General features: G+C 41.6%; 1 protein-coding gene across 2 annotated transcripts; it reads left to right on the top strand.

Annotated features, from left to right (window-relative positions):
- LOC140364767 (E3 ubiquitin-protein ligase HECW1-like) lies at nt 1-27,693 on the top strand. 2 transcript variants are annotated; one of them, XM_072451120.1, is made up of 29 exons: nt 1-109; nt 2,370-2,679; nt 2,976-3,083; nt 3,866-3,960; nt 4,824-4,899; nt 5,337-5,506; nt 5,617-5,759; nt 5,867-5,967; nt 6,533-7,377; nt 8,008-8,515; nt 11,908-12,006; nt 14,740-14,902; nt 15,432-15,535; nt 15,612-15,718; nt 15,831-16,016; nt 16,407-16,541; nt 16,638-16,746; nt 16,831-16,927; nt 17,004-17,087; nt 18,134-18,240; nt 19,236-19,350; nt 19,441-19,554; nt 21,580-21,732; nt 21,813-21,911; nt 23,743-23,872; nt 24,717-24,863; nt 24,941-25,055; nt 25,916-26,114; nt 26,880-27,693. In XM_072451120.1, the coding sequence occupies exons 1-29, from the start codon at nt 83-85 to the stop codon at nt 26,989-26,991; spliced, it is 4,758 nt and encodes a 1,585-aa protein (XP_072307221.1). In that variant the 5' UTR covers nt 1-82; the 3' UTR covers nt 26,992-27,693. The 2 variants fall into 2 exon arrangements, with proteins under 2 accessions (XP_072307221.1, XP_072307220.1); XM_072451119.1 differs by lacking the exons at nt 1-109; nt 2,370-2,679; nt 2,976-3,083; nt 3,866-3,960; nt 11,908-12,006 and having other exon boundaries at nt 4,809-4,899.

Raw genomic sequence — 27,693 nt, forward strand, 5'->3', positions numbered from 1 at the left:
CTCTCCAGAACCGATGGATCCGGTTGGATGTTAAACCACCACGCGTGTACGCCGCCGGGCTCTGGACCGTTTCTGCCAGAGCATGATCCGATCCGTCCTCTTCTCTCAGGTAGGATCGTTTAGCCTTTTGCCATCGCTGTGAGTGATGCTAAATGATGTAGCCTTCTCCTCCTCCTCTTCCTCTCCTCCTCAGCAGCAGCAGCAGCAGCAGCGGCAGCAGCAGCGGCGGCCGCACCTTAGCCCTGCTCTGTGATCACATCCAGCCACTGCTCTGGAAATGATGATAACGATCCTAGTCATGTAAAGATGAATAATGAGCGTAACAATGAGAGGAGCAGGACTAAGCATAGGACTTCTGTCTTATGGCTGTGTGCAATGATTTACCAGGCTCAGTTAGAGGCGGGAAGTAGATTGAAACATGTATAATATCACTATTGATGTTTTGGAAATATGCAAATAATTAGAATATCGACTATTTTGTCTATAATTATATCTATTATTTCAAAATGACCTCATAGAGACAGAAATATCTCGTGTTATCTCCCAAACCAGGGTGTGTGATATTACTGCTATTTTGTGGTTAAATGTATGGTCCATTCACGTTTTATAAGCACATTTATAATACTTCAAACTGATTGCTACAAAAGAGTAAATGTAAAAATGTTTTTAATTTTAAGGCATTTACTATTGTACTTTAATCATGTGTTTTTTTTAATTGGAGATTGTGACAGACATGTACAATTTTTTATGAAGGCAAAAATGTCACTGGACAAATACCTTCAGAATGATTGACTCTGTAATAATTTTTAACTGTATCTAGATCTTTATTACCAGCTTTTACATCAGAATAAACTGGGATTAATGATCTATTATTCTATCCTGGAAATTAAAAATATTTTTTTTAAATTATCATTAGCATTTGGACCTGACCTAATACAATACTTACTATACAATTGCCTCCATTCTGGAACATTCAGACTTTAAACATTAAAAGGGTTTATAAGATTAAAAACAGACCAAAACAGACAACCCTCTCTTTCTTTCTTTCTCTCTTTCTCTCTCTCCTTTTTTATTGTATTTTGTTCAATGTGGTAAAGCATGAAACACATACTTAAAAGACGTACAACCACAGTAGGTGGCGGTAAATGCACCTTTTCTGTAATGCTGCCAACCACCATTAAAAATAACACAAAACAACAACAACAACAACAACAGATCATATTTCTGTCTTCACCACAGAACTCATAGCGATACGATTAGCGATGGAAAGGGCTGAATCTACTTTGCAGTGTCACAACATTGTGCTTCTGACAGACTCTCTGCACTGCAAACCATTAAATCTGGAAACTCTGATCGTAGACAGGATATTCTATACAGCATCTTCTGTCTGATACTCTCGCTGTCCAGGAAAGAGGTGAAGGTTTCCTGCCCATGTCGAGGTGGATGGTAATGAAATGGCTGATTTGCTGGCTAAAAAATCCCTTAAACTGCCATCAATTGATTGGGTCATGTGTATAAACTTTGGCAGGATTATTGGAGTCTTTGTGATACTGGACAGCATCTGTATCAGATACAAAGTAGTGTTGTGTTTGTTGTACAGATCCATGGGCAGGAGCGCGGGGGAAGAGAGAGTCTTTACTCGCATGAGAATGGGCCACACTGGACTCAATAAGTCACTGAATATGGCAAACATACTACTGGTTTATGTAATCACTGTCAAGAACCAGAAACGGTTGAACATTTGCAGATTCACTGTACAGCATATGAAAGAGAGAACTGAATTAGTTTTATGGTTTCAAATAATAAACAGGAATTCAATCTGCTGAATCTTTTTTCAATCCAGTTGTAAAAATCATGTAAACTATACTTACTTACTTATATAACACAGGATTAATTGGAAGATTATAGAGTTAAGAGCGTCTTTGTCGTGTTACATTACAATCCCCTTTTAGTATTATGGTTTCCGTTGATCTCCTGCCCACACTCAATCCAGTAGGTGGCGGTAAACGCACCTTTTCAGTTGGCTGCCAACCGCCATTCAAAGTAACACAACAACAACAACAACAACAACAACAACAACAATCCTATAAGAATCTCCTATGCCAAAAAACTCCCATCATATTCCCAAACCGTAGCCTTCATATCAGACTTCAAATGAACAAAACCGCTGTTATTAAATGGCTGTGGGCTATAATTTCATGATGATAACAGATTATTATGTCAATCCTATCCTCACATCACTTCCTCATCCTTCACTACCTCATTCAGAAAGTTGCTATCAAATGAAAACATGGACCTGAATTCTCCACAACCACTCCTACTACCACTACTGCTTACTTTCCTTACATTTTTCTTGTTATGTTTTGTAGAACCTGCACCAGAACTGCTTCCTGAGCCTGGCGTCCATGGCCTCCCCCTCGCGCAGCAGCCAGGCCCAGCAGCGCTCCAAGGATGTGGTCCGACTCAGCTTCAGTCCGGAGACCTACGCCGTGCCCAACTCCTTGCTGCTGGGCCTGTCCCGCTCCACCAGCGACACAGACCTGGTTTCTCCCGATGCCCGCTCCACTCTCGCGGCCAGCGCCTCACATTACACTGTGGGCCAGTCCCAGGACCTGGTCATATCCTGGGACATTAAGGAGGACGTGGACGCTGGGGACTGGATTGGAATGTATCTTCTCGGTAATGCAGTTGTGTGATTTATGTTGTTGTTATAATATAATTATTATTACATGTTCTTGTAAGTCTTCAAGGAATTTTCAAAATCCAACAAATGCTCAATTTACTGTAAATCATACATCAGAGGCCAAAAATACAGTGTTTATACAGTGATAAATTTAACCAGGCTTTTTTAGGAAAATCTGCCACAATGTTATGCAAATTCCATAAACATTTCTCAAAACCTTTATTTCTGAACACACTGCATGGATTATTTTCATCATGCATCACATTAAACTGGCTCTTTTTTCCTTTTCCAGATGAAACTTCATCTGAAAACTTCCTGGACTACAAAAGCAGAGGAATCAGTGGTTCCCAAAAGGGACAGATTGTATGGAAATTTGACACAAGCATACCCTTCCCTAACGGTAAGTTCAAATATGATTCTATTACAGCGCGCAGGGCATCAGGGGCTCCGAGGGGCACCACCAGCCTCACCAGGCAGTCTGGATTGAATAACAGAACAGGCTATTTGTGCAGCAGCTGCACTGTTCCTTTTACAATTAAACGTGGAGCATGTATAGTAGGATTACTTTGTCTTCAGTTGTTTATCATTGAAAACTAACTCTAGGACTCGAGTGATGTCGCCGCTCTCTTTTCCAAAGCATGTAGGAGATGCACACAGGCCGCTCCACTGTACAAGCCACTGTTTAAACTGACTCAGATGGATCAGGGGCACAGCTGGAAGCGGTTTAGACTCCATATATGTATTCTTTGATCCACAAGGAGCAAAACAGTCTTTAGATGATGAAAATCTGTCTCATATTAATTTTGAAACAGTAAAAAAGATCGAATGAAACAAGACATGGCCAGCGCCTGCACCAAGGTGGTTGAACTGCTCACAAATGTCTTCATGTTTTTATAAATGCAACAGAAAGCATCAATAGTTTGCAGCCTGTAGTGTTTCTAGAGCCTCGATCTCTTCTGCACAAGGGCAGAAAGTTCAGGTGATGCTGGAGCAGGGGCAGAGCAAGGTCATTTAGGGACGGGGGGGGGCACATGTTTTAGGCCCTTTCATCAGAGAATGTTCCTTATTCTGCCAAGTCTTTTGTATAATAACCGTAGAATAGTGACAGTTTAGTTCAGTCTTGTTTCCTGTGTTTTGTGGATGTTTTCTCTTCTCATCCTTGTCCTCTCTGTGTGTCTTCAGCTGAGACTCAAGTGTGCTTCAGGTATTATCACGGAGTCAGTGGAGCTTTGAGAGCAACTACCCCCAGTGTCACCATCAAGACCAGCTCCACTTCAGTACGGTTTATTTCAATGAACTTGTCCAATGCAAACGTGTAAAGGTGATAAAAGCCTCCATGTTTAACGCCTTAACACATTGAAGGACGTAATCAAACTCACACTTCAACCACGTCAAAATTTGGACAAAAAAAACAAAAAACAAGACTAAACCCGAAACTAAACCTGGACCAGAACAGGACCAGATCAAGATGGATTGGGACCAAATTGTTATCAAGTCTAAATCGTACTCCATTTAAAATTGCAATTTGAGTTAGCACAATAATCAAATTGCAAGGGCCACAATTATCATTCAGCATTAAATAATAGAATAGAACATATCCTTTTGTTTATTTTACCTGGCCAAACATTAAGTACAAAGTCTTATTTACACAAGGGGAATCTTGAAGTTTAGACCTCAGCAAAATTGTTGTGAGACTCAAAGAATTCTTGAATAAGTTCAGTTCATATTTCAGTCTTTTCTCAAATGTTAATGCTCCAGGAGTTATAAGAAAAAAAGAAAAAAAGTGCACTCTGACTAGAATCCTAATCATAATAGCAGTAATACAATGTTGTCCCCCCAAATCGTGCAGCCCTGACAGTTACTAAAACAGTTTTTAACAGTATTTATGAACGCTTGTTTTGGGAAACTCTCTCACTTTTCTATTTAGATTGAATGGGGTTATTTTTCATACAAGTTCAGAAAAGGCACAGCAAGTTCTAATAAAGATAACTACATTACAAAAAAGTACATTCATTGAAGAAGTAGCCATGGATTTAATCTGAAATGCTAATGATGAAGAGATTTCCTGTGTTACCTTTTCATTCTGATTCATTCATTTCTCACCTTTATTCATTTGAATAATGAGTCATTGTGTTTGTAGGTGTCAAAAACAGTGGTGAGTCCAGAAGTGAACACGGAGCAGGGCAGAAGGAGGCTAATCAGCTTCAATCTGTCAGGTAACACTTTATACTTGTAACAACCCTTACATTTGATATGTATCTGCTCTTGTACCTTCTCCTGGCGTCGTTCTGCACTGAACCTTCCATCTACACAGTCTTTGTTCCATGACGAATGTTGACTGCAGCTCTAGAATCTGTCTCCCTGTTTTCCTGTCCATCTCTTTGCACTTCACTGGAGCCGTTTCATTGTGGCGTTCTGTTGATTCCCTCCCCCGTCCCTTGTTTGCGCAGCCCGCGCTTTATCCTCCGTGCACTGTTTGTGTGACAAGAATAACTTCATTTAGCCCATTTTATGTGAGTGTTTAGACAGCAGAAGTGTTAAGAAAGGCAATGGTTCATTATCACAGTCATTAAAAAGTCTGCTCTAAACAGTAGGCACCAGCCAAACTCCGCAATGACAACTAAACGTATCCTTTTTCGTTTATGATTTGAAGACCTCCAGGCGGTGGGGATCAAGAAGGGGATGTTTTTCAATCCGGATCCGTACCTGAAACTATGCATTCAGCCAGGCAAACACAGCATCTTCCCATCGCTGCCTCACCACGGGCAGGAGAAGCGCTCCCGGGTGGCCTGCAACACAGTCAACCCTCAGTGGAGCGCAGAGGTACGTCGGATTATAAATGAGTGACCTTTCCATTGGCCCGGGAGGAAGGGATAGTTTGAACGTCTGAGCTGCCTGGTTGTGTAACGTGTCGTGCGTGGGTTTGTCTTCAGCGCTTCAGCTTTGTGTCTCTTCCCACGGATGTCCTGGAGATTGAGGTCAAGGACAAATTCGCAAAAAGTCGCCCAATCATCAAACGGTTCCTTGGAAAGCTGGCCATCCCGGTTCAGAGGCTGCTGGAGAAACACGCCATTGGGTAAAACGATTGATGAGCTGTACTTTGCGATGAAAACATATTATTTTTTCAAACTTAATGCTCGTCATTCATCTTAATGCGTTTTTAAAATGCCTTTTCTTTTGCAGTGACCGGGTTGTGAGTTACACTTTAGGGCGGCGGTTGCCCACAGATCATGTGTGTGGACAGTTACAGTTCCGCTTTGAGCTGACTTCATCTATTCATCCGGGTAATGCAAATCAGTGTAGCTGTCTGTAGTCATCACTTCAACTTTGCTTTAATGTTGATGTTAAACTTTACATTTTATAATAACTACACGCTAACCTTACATACCTTAATAAAGCATGACAAAGACTTAACTCATAATGAACAAAAAGGTTTGTAAGACTGATTCAGGCTTAGTAACTAGTTAGCTAATACCCTAACCCTGATTTCTAACCCTAACCCTTAGTTAAATAGTTACTAAGCCTGAATAATTCTTTAATTAAAAATTTAGTCATCATAAATTAAGCCTGCTGATGTTTTATTAAGGTGTATTCAAATTGAGGTATTATAAAATGGTGCCAAAAAGTAGTTTATTACAAATAATAGTATTTATTTAGGGAAGATGTATCAAAATTGTGTCGTTTTAGAAGTAGCTTACAGAAGTTAATCCCTAAAAATTGCTAATTCATTTGCCTCCTGCTGCGGTTAGTCCAGTTATGTACAGTATGTTTTCTTTCAGCACTTTTTGTGTCTTTCTCATGTCAAAGTATGTTTCAATTTCTAATCTCTTTGTAACTTTGTGTTTACAGATGATGAGGACTTGTCACTTGTTATTGAAGTACCAGCGCCTGAAGCGAACGCTGAAGACGCTAACCACAACAACCCCCCTGAAGACGACACTGTCAGTGTTGGACCAGACATCATCGATCTCCCGGGCGACAGTCCCAAAGACCCCTGTCCACAAGCGCTGACTGCCCCCTCCGCTGAAACCTCCCCTGAACAAACGGACAGCCCAGAGCAAGAGAAGGACCCGACGTTAGAAGTGACAGACACTGACACTGGGAACAATGAGGACCAGGCTGATGAACCAAACGTCACTGTGGCCGTGTGTAAAGTGGAGGTTCAGCCGTCACAGGAAGTACATCAGGTGACAACAGAGGGGCCCAAAGATACGGAGGATGAGACCAAGATCGAGGCGCCACAAGAGACGACGATAAATGATAAAGCCTTGACAATAGAAACGGAGGACGCAGATAAATACGACCCAACGCAAGACACAAATATCGAGACATCCCTGGTGACATCGCAGGCAGTGAGTAATGGAGATCCGAGCCCCGTCTCCTGCGGCCGCCAGTCCCTCTTCTCAAACTACAGCACCCATTCTTCATCAGGGCGTAAAACTCGGCCCTGTTCTCTGCCGGTGTCCGAACTGGAGACCGTCATAGCGTCGGCCTGTGGAGAGCCCGAGACGCCGCGGTCGCACTACATCCGAATACACCACCTGCTCCACAGCCTGCCCTCGGCACAAGCCTCCAGCCTGGACGAGCCCCAAGAGGGAGAGAGCCCACACTCGTCCTCAGCACCACAGACGCCCAAACTCACAGAGGACGGGCCTGAGGAAGAGGAGGATGACGCCACGCAGTCTCCATCACAGGTACAACTGTGTGGAAAGTCATGGCAAACAGTAATTACATCAGTCATAATCACAATTCTCTCTAACTGCTATGTATGGATGATGTTTGAGTGTTGCAGAAAAAGTTGTGTTTTATCTTGGAATAGACGAAATAAAGTTTGATTGCATTCTAATGTACGATTTGGGAAACAAATCCAATTGTGATTTTTCTGGCGAGTGTTGCAATTGACTTTAAATTTGCTATTTATTTTAATAAAGGTTTTAATAATGGGATTTTAACCATGGAACAAGCTGGCCCCTGTCCAGGGTGTACCCCGCCTAAAGCCCAAAGTCACTGGGATAGGCTCTAATCACCCACGACCACAAATGAATGAATGAATAATAGGATTCTGTTCAATTGTAGGTCTCATTTATAAAGTTTGCATACATACAAAAAATTTATGTATATGACTTGCAACATTTGTGATCTATAGAAAGACAACTCGATGTGAAAGATGTGAAAATGAGCGGTCTGATTGATGGTACTTAAATTGACTTACTTAAATTGCTGCATTCGCATTTCCATTCATTTGTGGGCCATCTTGCAGCCTAAATAGCTAAATCATATTGCTCATGAATTAAAGCATAACTATAATATCCGGTGCATTGCAGGTGGTAGAGTGTTCGGGCCGGTGTTGTCGGCGCACTCTCCCCCGCAGCCTCTCCATCGAGCGCCTGTCAGAGCTGAACCACCTGCTGGAGCGAGGCGAAGGGAGGAGGCCGCCCGGCTCCTCCTCGTACAGTGAGGAGGAGCAGGGCGGTCCCGGGGGCAGCTCCAGAGCGCCGGGGGAACACGAGTGTGAGTTCTGTGACACGTCCTGCTACAGCACGTCCTGCTACAGCACATCCTGCTACAGCACGTCAGCTCAGAGCCACTCGGTGTATGAGGGCAGGGAGCACCCACGCCTCTCCTCTGCGGACAGTAACCGGCTCTCCGGCAGCACCGTCTTCTCCTCCCAGGACGAGGAGGACGAGGAGAACGGCACTTTTGACTCTGCCCAGGATGAAGGGCAGGAGGGAGGAGCAGGCCGCCCTCTCACGCAGAAGGACGCCCGACAAGGAGAGCCCGGAGTGTGCGCCGTTCCAGGGATTCCAGGTCCTAGTGAGCGACGTGGCATCGGTGAGTCAAAACATCTACACGCTAACAAACTTATGCTGTTTTGTCTTCTTATTACACTGAGCTATGCATAAACATCTGAGTCAACCATGTTCTCCACCATCTATGCTGATTGGATATTCAGCACCAAGATTGTTAGGGCTTTTATGTTGGGCGACAGTAGCTCAGCTCTGTTGGGTGACAGTAGCTCAGCTCTGTTGGGTGACAGTAGCTCAGTTCTGTTGGACGACAGTAGCTCAGTTCTGTTGGACGACAGTAGCTCAGTTCTGTTGGCGACAGTAGCTCAGTTCTGTTGGGCGACAGTAGCTCAATTCTGTTGGGCGACAGTAGCTCAGTTCTGTTGGGCGACAGTAGCTCAGCTCTGTTGGGCGACATTAGCTCAGTACTGTTGGGTGACAGTAGCTCAGTTCTGTTGGGTGACAGTAGCTCAGTTCTGTTGGGCGACAGTAGCTCAGCTCTGTTGGGCGACAAAAGCTCAGTTCTGTGGGCGAGAGTAGCTCAGTTCTGTTGGGAGACAGTAGCTCAGTTCTGTTGGGCGACAGTAGCTCAGCTCTGTTGGGTGACATTAGCTCAGTACTGTTGGGCGACAGTAGCTCAGTTCTGTTGGGATACAGTAGCTCAGTTCTGTGGGCGAGAGTAGCTCAGTTCTGTTGGGAGACAGTAGCTGAGTTCTGTTGGGCGACAGTAGCTCAGTTCTGTTGGGCGACAGTAGCTCAGCTCTGTTGGGTGACATTAGCTCAGTACTGTTGGGATACAGTTGCTCAGTTCTGTGGGCGAGAGTAGCTCAGTTCTGTTGGGAGACAGTAGCTGAGTTCTGTTGGGCGACAGTAGCTCAGTTCTGTTGGGCGACAGTAGCTCAGTTCTGTTGGGCGACAGTAGCTCAGCTCTGTTGGGTGACATTAGCTCAGTACTGTTGGGATACAGTAGCTCAGTTCTGTGGGCGAGAGTAGCTCAGTTCTGTTGGGAGACAGTAGCTGAGTTCTGTTGGACGACAGTAGCTCAGTTCTGTTGGACGACAGTAGCTCAGTTCTGTTGGGCGACAGTAGCTCAGTTCTGTTGGGATACAGTAGCTCAGTTCTGTTGGGCGACAGTAGCTCTGCTCTGTTGGGCGACAAAAGCTCAGTTCTGTGGGCGAGAGTAGCTCAGTTCTGTTGGGAGACAGTAGCTGAGTTCTGTTGGGCGACAGTAGCTCAGTTCTGTTGGGCGACAGTAGCTTAGTTCTGTTGGGCGACAGTAGCTCTGCTCTGTTGGGCGACATTAGCTCAGTTCTGTTGGGCGACATTAGCTCAGTTCTGTTGGGCGACAGTAGCTCAGTTCTGTTGGACGACGACAGAAGCTCAGTTCTGTTGGACGACAGTAGCTCAGCTCTGTTGGGCGACAGTAGCTCAGTTCTGTTGGGAGACAGTAGCTCAGCTCTGTTGGGAGACAGTAGCTCAGTTCTGTTGGGAGACAGTAGCTCAGTTCTGTTGGGAGACAGTAGCTCAGCTCTGTTGGGAGACAGTAGCTCAGTTCTGTTGGACGACGACAGAAGCTCTGTTCTGTTGGGCGACAGTAGCTCTGTTCTGTTGGGAGACAGTACCTCAGTTCTGTTGGGCGACAGTAGCTCAGTTCTGTTGGACGACAGTAGCTCAGTTCTGTTGGACGACAGTAGCTCAGTTCTGTTGGACGACAGTAGCTCAGTTCTGTTGGGCGACAGTAGCTCAGTTCTGTTGGACGACGACAGAAGCTCAGTTCTGTTGGACGACAGTAGCTCAGCTCTGTTGGGCGACAGTAGCTCAGTTCTGTTGGGAGACAGTAGCTCAGCTCTGTTGGGAGACAGTAGCTCAGTTCTGTTGGGAGACAGTAGCTCAGTTCTGTTGGGAGACAGTAGCTCAGCTCTGTTGGGAGACAGTAGCTCAGTTCTGTTGGACGACAGAAGCTCTGTTCTGTTGGGCGACAGTAGCTCTGTTCTGTTGGGAGACAGTACCTCAGTTCTGTTGGGCGACAGTAGCTCAGTTCTGTTGGACGACAGTAGCTCAGTTCTGTTGGACGACAGTAGCTCAGTTCTGTTGGGCGACAGTAGCTCAGTTCTGTTGGGCGACAGTAGCTCAGTTCTGTTGGGCGACAGTAGCTCAGTTCTGTTGGGCGACAGTAGCTCAGTTCTGTTGGGCGACAGTAGCTCAGTTCTGTTGGGCGACAGTAGCTCAGCTCTGTTGGGAGACAGTAGCTCAGTTCTGTTGGACGACAGAAGCTCTGTTCTGTTGGGCGACAGTAGCTCTGTTCTGTTGGGAGACAGTACCTCAGTTCTGTTGGGCGACAGTAGCTCAGTTCTGTTGGACGACAGTAGCTCAGTTCTGTTGGACGACAGTAGCTCAGTTCTGTTGGGCGACAGTAGCTCAGTTCTGTTGGGCGACAGTAGCTCAGTTCTGTTGGGCGACAGTAGCTCAGTTCTGTTGGGCGACAGTAGCTCAGTTCTGTTGGGCGACAGTAGCTCAGTTCTGTTGGGCGACAGTAGCTCAGTTCTGTTGGGCGACAGTAGCTCAGTTCTGTTGGGCGACAGTAGCTCAGTTCTGTTGGGCACCTAAAGTTCCATCAATTTATCAAGCCTGTTTTACTTTTAATTACTTTTAATGTACCTGATGGGAAAAAAGATAAGTTGTAGGTAAAAGTTTCAAGTAAAACTGATGAAGGACGTTGGGGGTGATGAGGGTAAGACCCATTCATCTGCTTGTCATCATCCATCCATTCTGTCCATTATCTCGTGTTATCTGTCTACAACAATCGTGGTCTCACTCTGCCCCTCTTTGCTGCTGTCCTCTCTTCTGGAAGGACTCTTTGTAGGACATTGTGACGGGGGGTTTCTTTTCTGGATCTTCTAACAGAGATCTTCTTTAAGGATCATTTGTCTTCTGATTTCAATCATCTCAAGCATCTTTCAAATGCTCTCAAACAAACCATCATTTGCTTATTTTGAAATAGTATGAATAGTTTTGAAATGTTTTCTGATACAATCTATATCTTTCTCTTGATTTCTCCATCACATTTTTCCATCTTCAGTGAGTTTATGACCTAAATAGATAAAACTTGCAACTTGTTGTACTTTCTACTCCTTCAATCTTTATATAACTCTTCATTATTTGTCATTTTTACGGTCCTAATAACAATTGTATTCGGTTTTTTTGCATTCTCTTTTTCAGTTTTGTTCATTGCTTCTTCATCCATTTTTATTATCATTTTTTTAGACGCATGATAAATAAAATAATTAATTTCTAATCATTTATTAAGCTATTTCTCCGACTCTGTTTGCGGCTCTATGTCTCTTCCAGCTGTCTTCACACATACAGATAATTGTTTGTCTGTGTACATCCCTTCTAACCATTACATCACATCTTGTATCTCTGGTGTATTTCCTGTAGGCTCAGACTCCATCCCTCCTCTTTGTCATCTTCCAGTCCTGCGACCCGGCCATGAGCTAAACCATTTTACTCCTGCCAATGACACGTCCTTACCTCCAAGTAAGCTCCTGTCCCCAGTCTTACTCTGGAGTGTTCGCTTTGCATGCCATATTCATCACACTGTTTATGGGAGGGAGGCAGAAAAACATTGTGAGGTGGGAAATATCACATTTTAGATCAGATTATGAAGATTATGTTGTGTTTCAGTGGCGTGCGGTCCGGGCAGTCAAGGCTGGCAAGGCAAATGATCGTGTGTCAAAGCTATTTTTAAATTGTTTGGAAAAATATCCAAATAAGCCTTTTATCCCCTCACTTCTGCTGCTGAAGTTTGGCTGGAAGTCAAGCCACTGAGCAGCACTGCAGGCCAGGAATCTTGATTCTTCTTCTCTCGTCCCTTTCCATTCTGTGATCGTGTTCAGTTGCCTGTTGAAAAGGTTTGCATACTGGTTAGAAGCAACTGCAAGGTGTCGGGTCAGGACAGCAATGATATGTTCTGGTATGTGTTTTACGTTATACTGTGTAAAAAAAAAAAAAAAAAAAATAGATATTCAAACCACATGAGGTCATTAAAGTGACATCATTAAACGCGATATCACACAATATGGCGCGCCCTTTACTGGACATTCCACAAACTACAAATGTATGTATAGAATCTCTCTCTCTCTCTCTTTCTGTCTTTCTTTCTCTCTCGCTCTCTCCTTTTTTCTTTCATCAAACACACACTTTGAAGACGTACAACTACAGAAGGTGGCGGTAAATGCACCTTTTCAGTTGGCTGCCAACCGCCATTAAAATTAACACAACAACAGCTATATATTTATCTCTCACCTGTCTCTTTCTCTCTCTCTTTCTCTCTCTCCAGTTTATTATTATTTATTTTTTACAGTATAACATAAAACACATACTTTGAGGACGTACAACTATGAGTTGGATGCCAATCGCCTTTGGAGGTAACAACGACAACAACAAATAATTTTATTGTTTTTTCACTTTGGATTTTTCTTTCAAAAACAACTTCCAAAAGAAGAGGAGAAGATAATTTTTGAGATGTTCAAGTAGACTGATAACGGCTTGGAGAGACGGCTTGGAGAGACTAACGGTTTGAGAAGCAGAAAAGTCAGCATGGAGTGGAAAGAGCGTGGACAGACTGTCGGAGTGACTGATGGATAATCAATCTCGAATTGGAGAGCGTGGAGGATGAATGTTTTGCTACTGTTGAAGCTGAAGGTTGTAGACGAAAACGTAAAAAAGCCACAAACCGTTCCGACTCAGAAAGTTCTGGCAGTGAGAAGCAGGAGGAAACTTCTAATGTCGGGAATGAGAGTACAGAATGTGAGGTGATCATAAAAATACAGAAAATGCGTCCTTTAGAGAGTGGAATTCAGTTACAATAACGTTGAATCTTGATAAGGCATTGGTGGAATGAAACATGCGACAGCAGGTCATTTTTATAATGTGTGTGATGAGCGAACACTGGATACTTAAAATTGTATTGAAGAGGATGTTCAAGGGAGATTTGAATGCACACAGCTCTTTGTGGGGCGGTAAATGTACAGATAAAAATGGTTTGGTGGTAGAAGATTTTATTGATCAAAGAGTTTTGGTTTGTTTGAATGATAGACAAGGAACACGCTGTAATATTGTGAACAATACAGAAAGTGCAATAGATCATATTGGCTTTCCATACCCAGTGAGCGCCGTGGTGCTTTTCGCGCCGCTTCCGGTTATCTTAATACCTGGCGGTATTTTTTGAGCATGGCGGTGGCCAGCCGCAGCATGGCGGCATCTTTTGGGCATGGCGGGGGCCATGAGAGGCTGATGGCTGTGGTATGTTTTTGTGTAAAGTGCAAGAAATAAGGCATTTATGAAGATAAAGGAGCTCCACTGTATGAATGCCCTCACTGAATACAAGAACGCTCATGCAGTTGTACAAAGAACTGTAAGAACAGAAGATCCTATTAGAGGCAGTACTGTTCTAAAATTGAAAGAGAAACACCACTTGATGATGTCTGTAGGGTGATAAATGTATGGGTGGAATTGAGCGCAATTTTGAGATGCCAGTTCTAATAAAGAACGTCATTGAAGCCGTCAGCAATGCTAATAAAGCTGAACTGTTGGCTAGTACTTTTGTGTACTGCTAACATTCTGTACCAGAGATAATACTCTGGCACAGAATACTGAACTGAAACCCCAGCCTTCAACTCAGGATCTTGCCCTCCCGTTCAGTCTATTTGAGTTAAGAAGCGCACTTTCTAAGGCAAGACAAACGTCTCCAGGTAAAGATGAGATGTGCTATGATATGCTCTCTCATATAACATTTAACAACAGCAGCACCAAGTTTTGTGTGTAATGAATGTAGCGTTTACATTATGCACAGGGATTTATTAGGATAAGCCTTTGCCTGACCGTGGATTCAAAATGAGCTTCTTTTGCACGCTAATATTATCCACTAAATATTGATGAATACCCCAAGCCATAAAAGTCACAGCACGTTACTGAGGTGTTGTTTATATATATTGAAAAATAAGTACCTACAAAAAGAGCTGATTCAAATAGAAATCAAAAGCTATGGTGTAAACTGTCAAATAAGGTAATTAGGTGATAAAACTGAGAAATAAATATCCAAATATGAAATTAAATCTTAATAAACTTTTGGCTCAAAGTCCTTTCAACAGAAATCCCACCTTTGTGACAAAATCATGCCACAGTTGATATATTTGTGCAGCTAAATTTGAAACGATGGGCAGTTTGGACCTACAGTGGCTTAACCTTTGGCCTTTGTATCTGGTGCAGACTGGGAGGCTCGCGTGGACAGCCATGGCAGAGTGTTCTATGTGGACCACGTGCACAGGACCACCACCTGGCACCGGCCCAACCACAGTGAGTGTGGCACCAAGTGTAGCCACGGCCTGCCCCGCTCCGGATCCACCCAGCAGATGGAGCAGCTCAACCGCAGGTCAACACACGCTCTGTCATGACATTTACATCCAAAAGACGGATTAGATGTTGCGTCAAACTGTGTAATGTTGGAACAATGCAACTTAAGTTCTGCCTGTATTCACATCCGCTTTCCCTGTCTTTGTGTTACAACTAAAGAACATTTTTATAACATTTTATTTTAAAATCTACATGTTTCTATACACATATGCAGCCAGATAAAATTTATGTATTTAAATTGCCGTAAGTCTATTTTTTTGGCTATATATTGAACAAAAATACTTAATTTTGCTTATAAAATAGTCACGATTATTATATTGTGACCTGAATATTCACAATTATTGATTACATAATAATCTTGACATTCTTAACTGGGACCAAACCAGGTCATGGGTAGACTCAGCCTACAGCACCTTTAACCACATTTTGCAGCGTTTTTCTTTTTAACAAGGCTTCATATGTTTTGCCAAGTATGAAAATCATACCTATAATGCCTTATTTTCCCTTTCTAACATTAATGTCTTGATTGTTTGACATGCCTGACACAGATATGAAAGTATCCAGAGGACAATGGCCACAGAGGATGAGGGGGAGAGCTCACGGCTGGAGCGCACGAGCGGCTCCGACACAACGGCAGAGTGGACCCCGACAGGTGGGTGTGGCCTCGCTCATGTACAGTTTAAACACGAGTATATACTGTGTACTTTCTGACCTTTTGAACTATGCAGGCCCGGGCTCACCATCCAGTAGCACCAAGCTCAGCCATCTCCTTCAGTCTCCTGCCGTCAAGTTCATCACACACCCAGAATTCTTCACCATGTTGCACAGTAACTATGTGAGTCATACCATTATATTTAAGATATTTCCACTTCAAAAATACTTCATTTCATGCTTAATATTCTGTGTGTTCTTGATTTGCATCCTTAAGTCGACTTCTTGTGTGACAGGCCGCCTACCGCATGTTCACCAGCAGCAGCTGTGTCAAGCACATGATCTTAAAAGTCCGTCGTGACGCGAAAAACTTTGAGCGCTATCAACACAACAGAGACTTGGTGGTCTTCCTCAATAAGTTTACAGATACACAACTGGAGCTGCCACGGGGCTGGGAAATCAAAACCGACCCTCAGGGCAAGGTGAGAGGGCCGTCCAGGTCGTGCGAGAGATGTCACCATTTTGTGTCACGACTTTGTGTTACGAGAGGAAAACATCACAACTGTATAATGATTATTGAGACTATGACAAAAGACTTTCATACACTTTTCATCCATGTCTAATAAATCACTATTTATCTAACATATTTTGGCTAGCTTTGGCTGTGCTCTATTCTTTATAGAGCACAGCCAAAGCTAGCCAAATATATTTTATTACATTTATTACTTTGAACAAAGAGCTCTGGTGGTCAGGGAGGATCAAACTGAACTCTTGCAGTTATTTCAATAATCTTCTGCTCATTCATGTGTGTGGATAAGGAAACTTGACACTATCTCTACATTATGTAACTTCTAACATTTCCTCTGTCTCAGTCCTTCTTTGTAGATCATAACAGTCGTGCGACCACCTTTATCGACCCTCGCATCCCTCTTCAAAATTGCCGCTTACCTGGCTACCTCGCTCACAAACAACACCTTCAGCGGCTGCGGAGCTACAGCGCTGGAGAGGTATGAACGTGAACAAAATTATTCCAAACCTGATTTCCGTCCGGAGGAGGTCAACGATCTCCTTTGTTCATCGTGGTTTGCGATGTGTGCTCGCAGGCCTCAGAAGTGTCGAGAAACCGCGGGACTTCTCTGATGGCCAGGCCGGCGAACATGCTGATCGCTGCAATACGGAACCAGCACTTGGATCAGCAAATGTCCCCTCCTTGTAAGTGTTCACAAATACAATAGGTATTTTTGAACGATTATAACACCTAACATAGATAACTTTAACACATTTTTTTCTTTGCAGCGTACAACGACAAGATTGTGGCCTTCCTCCGACAACCAAACATCTTTGACATGCTGCAGGATCGCCAGCCCAGTCTGAGCACAAACCACGCCCTCAGGTACCGCTCACGTCTAATATGGCTCTGCCGAGTGGAATGAATGCCTTTTCCTGACGCGATATCGTCTTCTTGGCAGAGAGAAGATCCACTATATCCGCACAGAAGGCACAGCGGCGGTGGAGAAGCTGTCCTGTGATGCAGACCTGGTCATTCTTCTCAGGTAAAAACACATCATCATATCAGTGAATGGAAGCTGAGGAACAGGCACTTAACAATTAACCACATTATATGGGTTCTTCTTCCTAATTAAGACGGTCAAAGTTAATCATGGAAAACTAACGCATGAATCACGAAATGACATAGATTAATCACGCGGTCTGTTTTGAACAAATGCACTCTTTTAGATTAGTCGGCGAGGCTTTACCTGAGCGTTCTGGAGCAGCGCTGACATCGTGTGGTTAAGTGAAAACATCAAATCATCAAGTCACTTGCCAGCAGATCCTTACAAGCACAGAGCGGTGGGGAAGGGTTCAGCAACAAACCAAAAGATGTGACAGCTAGAAAAAATATATATGATATATTGCACCAAATCAATACAGAACCCTGGTAAACACCCGAACAGCTCACTTCTGTTACCGTAAGAACCAGTTACAACAGCAAGCGGCAATGAAGGGTCTGGAACCTCACTAAACTGTAGTTTTGTCCCGTATGTGTTACTTGAAACATGCGGCCTCACAGATTTAGTATGAAATTTATTTATGACTTACATTATAACTAATAGGGCTTTTAAATAGGCTAATTTGTTTAGATTTGTGAAATCATTAAAAAAAATGGTTTGAAATTTTATGTAACGTTTAAAAGGGACATATTTTAAATCAACTTAAATTAACTTTTAACCTTTTTACAACAGTGTTTCCTCAAAGTTGTATTTTGATTGGTTCATGCATGTATAGTTAATCCTGTATTGTCCTGCAACTGAGGCTCGAGTTTTCACCTACCCCCTATCCCCGCCCACTTATCCACATGTAGGGTTCTAAAATGTCACGTTTTGTTCTGCAGTTTTGAACAGGAAGTTAATGTTTCTATTCTTAAGCAGTTTGAGATCGATATCGCGGTTTACAAAGAACAAAATGTAAAATCATGATTGATTTATGTTATAGTTCAATAGTAAGCACCTGAAGAAATCATATGTCTCCTTTACATTTCATTAACTCAAGCACAGATTGACAGTCCTAATAGTGATATGTGTTTTTTTTACTTTTGCAGTTTATTTGAGGATGAGGTGATGTCTTATGTGTCTCCTCATCCAATCCATCCTGGGTTTAACTTCTCACCACGCTGTTCCCCTGGCTCCTCCCCACAGAACTCTCCAGGTTTGTACATTTTATGACAATTTAGGGAAAAAGTTTGGTTTCAGTAGAACATTGTAGCTATTTTACGTGCCTCTGACAGGCCGGACGACTCATTGAACTAAAATGCAGTTAAGATAAATATATTTTGAATTTTGCTATAAAATATAAAAATGTATCACAGAATAGCACATGTTTCAGGTTTATAATTTCACTTCCTGTTTGTAATTGATGACATCATACAGGGAAATTACCGAGCAAACTCATCTAATGTAACAATTTTTTTAATTTGACAAGTCAAAATATATGAGAGCACCTCTATTTTGTTGTATTAATGTTTAGGGAGTCAAAAAAGTTGTTTCTTTGTATTAATTATGCATAAACTTTGACTGGAATGAGTGTCCCTAGTGTAAGGTCACATCCTGTAATTTTCTACCGCTTGTTCCCTTTCGGGGTCTACTGGTTTTTCAACGTGTGCCTACTGTATAAATATACCAAATAAAGTCAAAATTAGAAAATCATAACGCTCTTTAACTTGAGGAGGGGCTTGTCACTTGGAGTGTGAATACAGTTGATCATGACATTCAGAAGCGGCTGAACTGTGAAGTCATTGTGTGTGGCATTAATGCTATAATTGTGTGTATATATATAGCATTAATGCCACACACAATGACTGATATGATATATATATATATATATATATATATATATATATATATATATATATATATATATATATATATATATATATATATATATATATGTATATTAGCTTATCTCACAATTTAGAACGACTAATATGAAGAATTAGTAGACGTTTCTTCTTTCCCATTCCTTCATTCCCACTTTCTCTTTGGAAGTAACAAGAATGAATGATTAATTAGTGCTTATTATTGTGATATATTAAATTTAGATTCATTTTTTTACTGTTTCCTTTTGTCTACACACAAATATCAAGTGTATTTAAGTTTAAAACGTGAACTTCATTATTGTGTCTTCTTCATCTCTGTTTGGATCAGGGCCTCAGAGGGCCAGGGCCCCGGCTCCGTACAGAAGAGACTTTGAAGCCAAACTACGGAACTTCTACAGGAAGTTAGAAGCTAAAGGTTACGGACAGGGGCCGGGCAAGATCAAGTAAGTTCAACCCACATTCAAACAACTCGACATCAAATCGTTTTTAAGCACGTTCAAATAAGATCATGTACTTACAACGTTTCTTTGTAGGTTACTTGTCAGGAGAGAGCACCTTCTGGAGGGAACGTTCAACCAGATCATGGCCTATTCTCGCAAAGAATTACAGCGGAGCAAGCTCTACGTCACCTTTCATGGAGAAGAAGGGTACGTGTTTTCATATTTAGTGTGCTCAGTGTATTCCAATATTGTTTATTCTCAGAAATGTGCTAAATGTGTATGATAATGTCTTAGCATAGTATAAAATGTTGGTGTTACGATTATTTTAAGAGGAAACATCATGATTTCACAATTATTCACAATTCTTGACACCGTGATCAAACAACAGTAAAACGCTTCATCACAATAGATCAAAGTCTGTGACCAGCTTTAAGAAATCAAAGCTTCTGAATGATAATTAAAGTTAATGTGACAGAAACAGACAGATACTTTAAAAACACTTCTACACATCTGGGATTACTTTTTGGAGAACGGATTGACTTTAATTAACTTATTTCAAGTTCTAAAATAGTCCAAAATAAATGTTGTGACCTGAATAATCATGATTATTGATGAACAGAATAACATTGACATTGGTACAAATGAATGGAACTGGAACACTGTAAAATATAGTGCAGAAAGAGCAGAAATATGACTAGCTCAAGGTGGGCACACCTTGAGCACCAGCTCAGAGGGCAAGAAGAAAGAGGAAAAACATGTCCGTAATGCCCTCTCAGCCTGTGGTTACCCCGCTTGGGCTCTCAACAGAGTGAAGAGAACCAAGAAGCAGGACAAAAGGGAAACTGAACAGAGAAGGAAGGGTGTTTCTATCCCTTATGTGTCTGGCCTCTCGGAAAAACTGCAGAGAATTTTTAGACAACACGAAGTCCCTGTTTATTTTAAACTAGGAAACACTTTAAGACAAAAACTGGTTCACCCAATGGACAAGTTGCCGACTCAAAAACAGAGCAATGTAGTTTATTCGATCCAATGCAGTGAAGAAAGCTGTAAAGAACGGTACATAGGTGAGACGAAACAGCCTCTACACAAGAGGCTTTATCAGCACAGAAGAAATACAAGTTCAGGACCTCAGAGTGCCGTGCATCTCCATCTTGAAGCCTCTAATCACTCGTTTGAAGACGGTGAGGTGAAGGTTTTAAGCAGGGAGAAAAGATGGTTTGAAAGAGGAGTCAAGGAAGCTATTTTTGTTAAAAAAGAAAGACCTTCTTCAAACAGAAATGGAGGGTTAAGATTCAATCTTCCTGTTATTTATAATGGGATACTGAACCCCTGGAAAGGTAGAGGACCAGGACCAGGACATTTAGATGCTAATCAGGTACTCAGGGTGGTTGAGCCAGGGTCTCACAAAGACAAAGAGGATTCTAACAGCCCATTAAGATTCTGAATAGGCTCGGTAGATACAAGGGGGGAGTTTCTGTTGAAACAAACAACTCTTTCTACTTCAGGAAGGCTCCTCCCAATGGGCGGGTCTTACCACAGAACAGTATTAATATCGGAGTTCTCGATCTAAATTCTTTTATTGACAATGACTCTTGGATGAGAGTCGAAACGTCTATTTTTTCTAACTGAGTCCAGATGACTAGAACTGAAGCTTTTTCTACTATGGAACACGCCTGGACGAATGAGGGATTACACTGACTGATTACACATATTTACTGTAACATTTCTGCAGCTTTTTGACAGTTATGGACAATACTCAAGATTCAAATGTTGCTTATCTGGTTTAGTCCATTCAGTTCATTTATTTAGGTTAAAAGGTTATTTTTTCATCCCTGACTGTTCCGACTGCTCACTCGTAGTCTTCTTCAGAGCGGTTACGTGCTGTTGCTTTAGCTTGTCTTCTTACTGCTAGAGGCAGGACGACAGCGCCATCTGCAGTCCGACTTCTTGAAATACAGAAACGTGCCCACGGGACTGTAAACCGGGACGAGGGGCCCTTTTTACTCCCTCACACCTGGGATACTGTTCTGAAGAAGCCGGACTGCAGAGAGCGCGGTCGTCCTAAGAAATCTGCGCCAAAACCTGTGTAAATCAGCTTTTAAGACACGTCACAGCAACTTTAAAAAAAAAAAACTCTGGTCTGGTCCTGGTTTCGCTGTTTATTTTGCGTCACACATTGATTTACCGGTTCATTACCTCTCCTCTGATCTGTGTGTGATGTCTTCTGCTCAGGTTGGATTACAGCGGTCCTTCCAGAGAGTTCTTCTTCCTACTGTCTCAGGAGTTGTTCAACCCTTACTACGGCCTGTTCGAATACTCGGCCAACGACACGTACACTGTGCAGATCAGCCCCATGTCGGCCTTCGTAGAGAACCATCTAGAATGGTATAGGCACCGCGGTAGCCACACGCAGTTCTATTTACCAGAGTTCACAGTTCACATAATGTTTGTCGAACTCGCTGCAGGTTTCGGTTCTGTGGTCGAATCCTGGGCCTTGCGTTGATCCATCAGTACCTGCTGGATGCTTTCTTCACTCGGCCGTTTTACAAGGCGCTTCTGAGACTGTGAGTGACTTTTTCAGTGGTAGAAAATGGTTAAAAAAAGTGGTTAAAATAGAGCAGGAAAACAATTACAATCAATTCAGTCCGGATTTCTGAGCAAACAAAACACGTCATGACTTCCTCTCAGATTAAGAACAATAGCTGCTTGAGTACAATGTAGTCTATGTTTGGATGTTAGTGTTCTGAAATGATTAGAGTGAGTCTGGAGAAGGTGTTTGGAGTTAGACCAATAGCACAGAACCGAAGAGCATTTTCTGGAGTACCACTTGATGACATCATGCTATAGAACCAGAGTTTTTTAAGTATAGAGAAGGAGGAACTGCTTGACTATTAATAATACAAATTTAAGAACATTACAAAAACTACAAAAATGCCAAACATTGAATATAAATCTGTCATAATTGGATCAGGATATAGGACAACTTATATAAAAGTATACATACGTTTTATATGTATTTTTTTTTAATATTATGGTTCTATTTGGTCAATTGCATTTTCACAAGGCCGTGGCTGCAGAGCCGCGGCGCAGTCAAATGGCCCAGCAGTTTCAGGAACCGCGGCACTGCCATATAGCCTCATGGCTAACTCTAACTAACCCTGACCCTAACCATAACCCGGCGCGGTCTAAAACGGCGCGGTGAAATACCGCAGCAGTTTCAGGAGCCGCGGCACAAAATAACATGGCAGTTTCGGCCGCGCGGCTCTGTAGACACTCCCTTTTCACAAATGTAAAATCCAAAGATTAAAACCTTGCTTCATCATTATTGCATAAATATTGCTATTACCATATATTAAGATAAGATAAGATATTCCTTGGTGCAACGCAGGTAGATCCAGAGGTAGATACAGAAGAACAGATCACTTATAGGAAGTCTGAAAAACACTTTCAGTAGAAGATCTCCTATAAATAAATAAAAAACTCCCATAGACAAATAAATAAATAAATACATAAATACCATTGCATGTGATCACGACAGTAATTGCACATGAATATGTGTCACGACAGCACATAGATTGCACATGAATTTCACAGTAATTGCACATGAATTGCACATGAATTTCAACAGCAATTGCACATATGACAGAATTAATTCAGTAAATTTGTGTAATAGTTCAAAACGCTTAATCCACTTTAAATATTCATGCGTTAAATCTCCACAGATAAAATGGGTTCTGAATTATACGCATGAATATTTCTCATCGATTACTGGTTGTATTCTATCGACTGTTAGAGAAGGAGACATCTTAAATATTCAGGATTACATGTAACCTGACTCTGCCAGATTGATATGTGTGGCACTCTGAATTGAGTTCTACACAATATCAGTCTGGACAGGTTCTCACTAAAGGCAGTCGGGAAAAGGCAATGACAAATGTTTGAGTCTGATTGGTCAAAGCATAACAACAGGAACAAGCCAAGAAATCAAACTGATGTTAAAAGCACACACTTTTTCCCCGTCGTCAAATACACAAAGTGCTTCCAAACTACTTTTTGTCTTTACAAAAAGTAGTTTGGAAATCAGCTCAAATAGGCCAAAGTACGTCTGCTGGTTTTGCCAATGTTGTTTAGGTTTGTCCTTGTGACTTCCAAACTACAATGCTGCGCAGGCCCACAGTCTGACCAGATGGATTCTCAGGAGTTTGTAAATATCATGAGAATTCATCTGACATGAGCCAGGTTAAGAAACAAATGAAAATGAAACCAATGTATAGATGATATTAGGAAACACTGCCGTAGTGGCCAAAAATATAACACAATGTTGCATCATCAGGACCATGAATTGTGTGTTGAAGGTGAGAAGTCTGTTCTCTGATGTTCCTGTGGTTGTTTTAGAGCCACAGACCTGTCTGATCTGGAGTACCTGGACGAGGAGTTCCATCAGTCTCTGCAGTGGGTCAAAGACAATGACATCACAAACATCCTGGAGCTGACCTTCACTGTCAACGAGGAAGTCTTTGGACAGGTCAGACACTCGGCTGATTATTTAACTTTTTAAATGCCCTAAAACACGGGTGCCCATGGTCAATGTCAGTGACATAAATGCATTCAACAACCAGTCCATCCCACACAGGTCTGCGCTAGTGAAACAAGAGCCAGTTCAGTGTTTTTTATAGCCACTTCCCCATGAGTTTAGACGCTCAGGAGAGGGAGTCATGTGGAAGGTGCTGCCATAATGTAATGTTTGTCCTTCACAAAGCAGTTTGTTGTTGATGTGAGTAATAATTGATTATTAATAAGCTACAACTGATCATTATAATCAACTGTAGGTTATTAATTGGTTGGCATGGTAATTCTTATAACACATTTTCCACTCCCAGTTTTATAGTCTTGGCCAAATTTATACAAGTTAGTATTGTTATTAGGCTATTTAAGTTGGCATATAATGTGTTTCTACAGTCTAATTATTTTAATTAATTATTTTAATTAATCATAAATAAAATATAAACACAGTAAAGAAAATAAGACACACACTGATAATAATTATAATAAAGTATCTTGTGAGCCCCTGTCCTAAAACCTTCCTCCAACAGTCTGGATATGTCACAGTAACACATCCATTCAAAACATTTGCTACATTTGGAGATAAATCAAGTCAGCATCACATTTACAAATGAAATTATTGACCTGAAACGTGCAACCAGCATCTCATCTCATCTAATTTGGAAATAATCTCCCACAAAATATTAAAAAGAACATACCAGTTACTATGTTAGTTCACACAATACCTACATTAATAGTCAAATAGCATACTGGGGTTCGAAACTATTACTATTGACCTCATACTTTATCTAAACGTGTCCCGGCAGGTAACGGAGAGGGAGCTGAAGTCTGGAGGAGCAAACGTCCAGGTGACAGAGAAGAACAAGAAGGACTACATCGAGAGAATGACCAAGTGGAGAGTGGAGAGAGGAGTGGTGCAGCAGACCGAGGCGCTCATCCGAGGCTTCTACGAGGTCGGGCGGCGCCGCAGCTCTTTGTAACTGAAACCAAAAGCAGGATGAGCGGCTCTGAAGGTGTCTGTGTCCCTCAGGTGGTGGACTCCAGGCTGGTGTCTGTGTTCGACGCCCGGGAGCTGGAGCTGGTGATCGCTGGGAGAGTGGAGATCGACCTTAACGACTGGAGGAATAACACGGAGTACAGAGGAGGTATGAGCTGGAGAATAGGACATTTTGCACTCTGGTTGACATGGACTTTTCGTGCTGAGGGGATTTATATAAAGCAGTTTCCGCTACTGTAATTTTGTCTGATTTGTGTGTGTCAAAGTTGGGTAGAGTAGTCAAAAGTAGCTTAGAGAGTTAAGTAGAGTAAACAGTTACTCAGTGAAAATACTTTCTGTAGCAGTGTTTGGAAGAGCAAAGCAATACTCACGTAAAAGTAAAAGTAGCACATGCAAAAATCTACTTGAGTAAAATTTTGAGAATTCTTAAAGCGTCAAATTTGCTGATTTTCATAAAGAATTGCGCAGATTTTTTTCAATTCGAAATCAATTTCTTTAAAAAAAAATGGTTGAACTCAAAACATTAAAGTAGAATGTCACTATGAATATGCAAAAAATAAAGTAGAAAGTACAAATACCTGCTGTCAAATGTATAAAAAGAAAAAACTGTAAAAAATGACTGTATAAATAAACAACAAATACCTGGAATCTAGTTACTAACTACTGTTACATTTGTACTAACTTTATACCACTGCCACACACAAAACAGCTGGTATTTAAAATAATATGAACAATGCAAATTTGGAAAATTAGCAATATTTTGACTTACGGTACAAGAAAAGAGTCGAGTCAAGATTCCTCATTATATCACAATTAAACTTTCACCTTGTAGTGGAAGAATAACCAAACATTACCCAAATAAATAAAATGACAGGGTGCAAAAATACTCTTGGAAATTGACTTAATTTGCTGTGTTGATATAGCTGAAAGTTACAGAATAAACCTGCATCACAGACGGTATTACAGGTCAGCTCAGGGTCTTTGTCTTCTTGCATGTTCCCTTGACAGGTTTTCACGACGGGCACATTGTTATGCGCTGGTTCTGGGCTGCGGTGGAGAGATTCAACAACGAACAGCGACTGCGCCTCCTACAGTTTGTCACCGGGACGTCCAGCGTGCCCTACGAAGGCTTCGCCGCGCTCCGAGGCTCCAACGGCCTCAGACGCTTCTGTATCGAGAAGTGGGGCAAAGTCACGTCGCTGCCCAGGTCTGACTCATACTAGTTCATCCCTAAAAGACACAAGCTGCCATTGAAAACCTCTGCTTGATCATTTTCCTGTTGCTAGTCTGCAGACAAAGGGCTTTTAATTATAGTTAATGTAATTTATCTTAATAATAGACCCAGATTTCCATTCAAAACTGCAGAACTGATTCTCTTCTGCTGGAACACCTCTTCATAGTTGCAGCAAGCAGCATATTTGTTTAGTTTTTTGACTGGCTACGTAACATTTTTGAACCCTACATGTGTGACCAGGAGTCGGAATTTGAAATTTGTGAATAATCGCAAGTACAGTGCAGTAGCTCCAAAAATAAATTCTCAAACAGTGAGTATTAACTAAATTAAGCTTTAAGGAACTGTAGAAAAAGGTTCAGTTGTAGTCATCTAACAATAAAACACAATTAAGGAATTGTGTTTTATTGTTAATCTCATTGTTCTTTTGAGCTTTTTGTGCATCACAGTTTGGTGTGCAGGTTTACAGTTCTCAAACAGAACAGGAAGAAGGAAAAAACAAGACTTTTGTTGTAACTCTGCCCAATTAAATATAAAGCCAGTTACACCCACTTTCAGCCACTTTCGCTGTGTGAATACAAGCAAGTGTGGCTGGATGGTCCCTCTGACTAAATAAGAACTGGGGTAGTATAGGGACTTCAAACCAGTGGTAGTGCGTCACAGCAGTTATCTTACATTTCCACACAAACTTCCATGACTTTAAGAGTGTGAAATATTAACGCGTCGCCTTGTGTCTCTCAGGGCTCACACATGTTTCAACCGGCTGGACCTGCCTCCGTACCCTTCATACTCCATGCTGTATGAGAAGCTGCTGACGGCTGTGGAGGAGACCAGCACCTTTGGTCTAGAGTAACCCACACGAGGACATGTTCACGTGGGCTCGGGGAAGAGCGAGTCCCCTCCAGAGATCCAGAGTGTAATCTCTAAAGGACAGAGGTCACGAACACTGTCAAATAGGAAATATAAGGACCACTTTGAAAAGACATTTGTGAAAAAGAGATAAGTATCCACATTTTTTATATTGCTTTAAAAAATATAAATCAACTGCACTCTCAAATACATTAAAACAAATAACAGATGACATTAACCTCTTATTGTGACAGACTTAACTGTACTTTAATATCCATCAATAAATATTTATTTTCATTCAGTAATATTATTTATGATGGTTTTATGAGTAAACAAACTCAACAGGACCACTTTATGGATTCAAGATTTTTTTATCTGCAATTTCTTTAAAAAAAAAATCTTTTTTTTCAATAATTTATTTCTATTTAATTTTTATTGTGTGGAAAATATATTAGGCAACAGAACCACACCACTTTTTATAAAAATGCGCAAGAAGCCCATTATCAATTGCTCTATATACGTACAATACATGTAGATATAAAGTATTATTGTACTTACATATATTTAACCAAATCAAATTAAATTCATTGTGGCTTACAGTTTAATTAAGGCCATAAAACAGTTTTGTTCTATTTAAAATACAATCAATACAGAGATTCATCTTGCAGGTCGAGAAACTCAACAATTGTCTGAAATATTTTCTAAA

Source organism: Eucyclogobius newberryi, unplaced genomic scaffold, assembly GCF_026437365.1.
Source record: "Eucyclogobius newberryi isolate DKJ021-1_F unplaced genomic scaffold, fEucNew1.0.hap1 SCAF_18, whole genome shotgun sequence".
Classification (NCBI taxonomy): domain Eukaryota; kingdom Metazoa; phylum Chordata; class Actinopteri; order Gobiiformes; family Gobiidae; genus Eucyclogobius; species Eucyclogobius newberryi.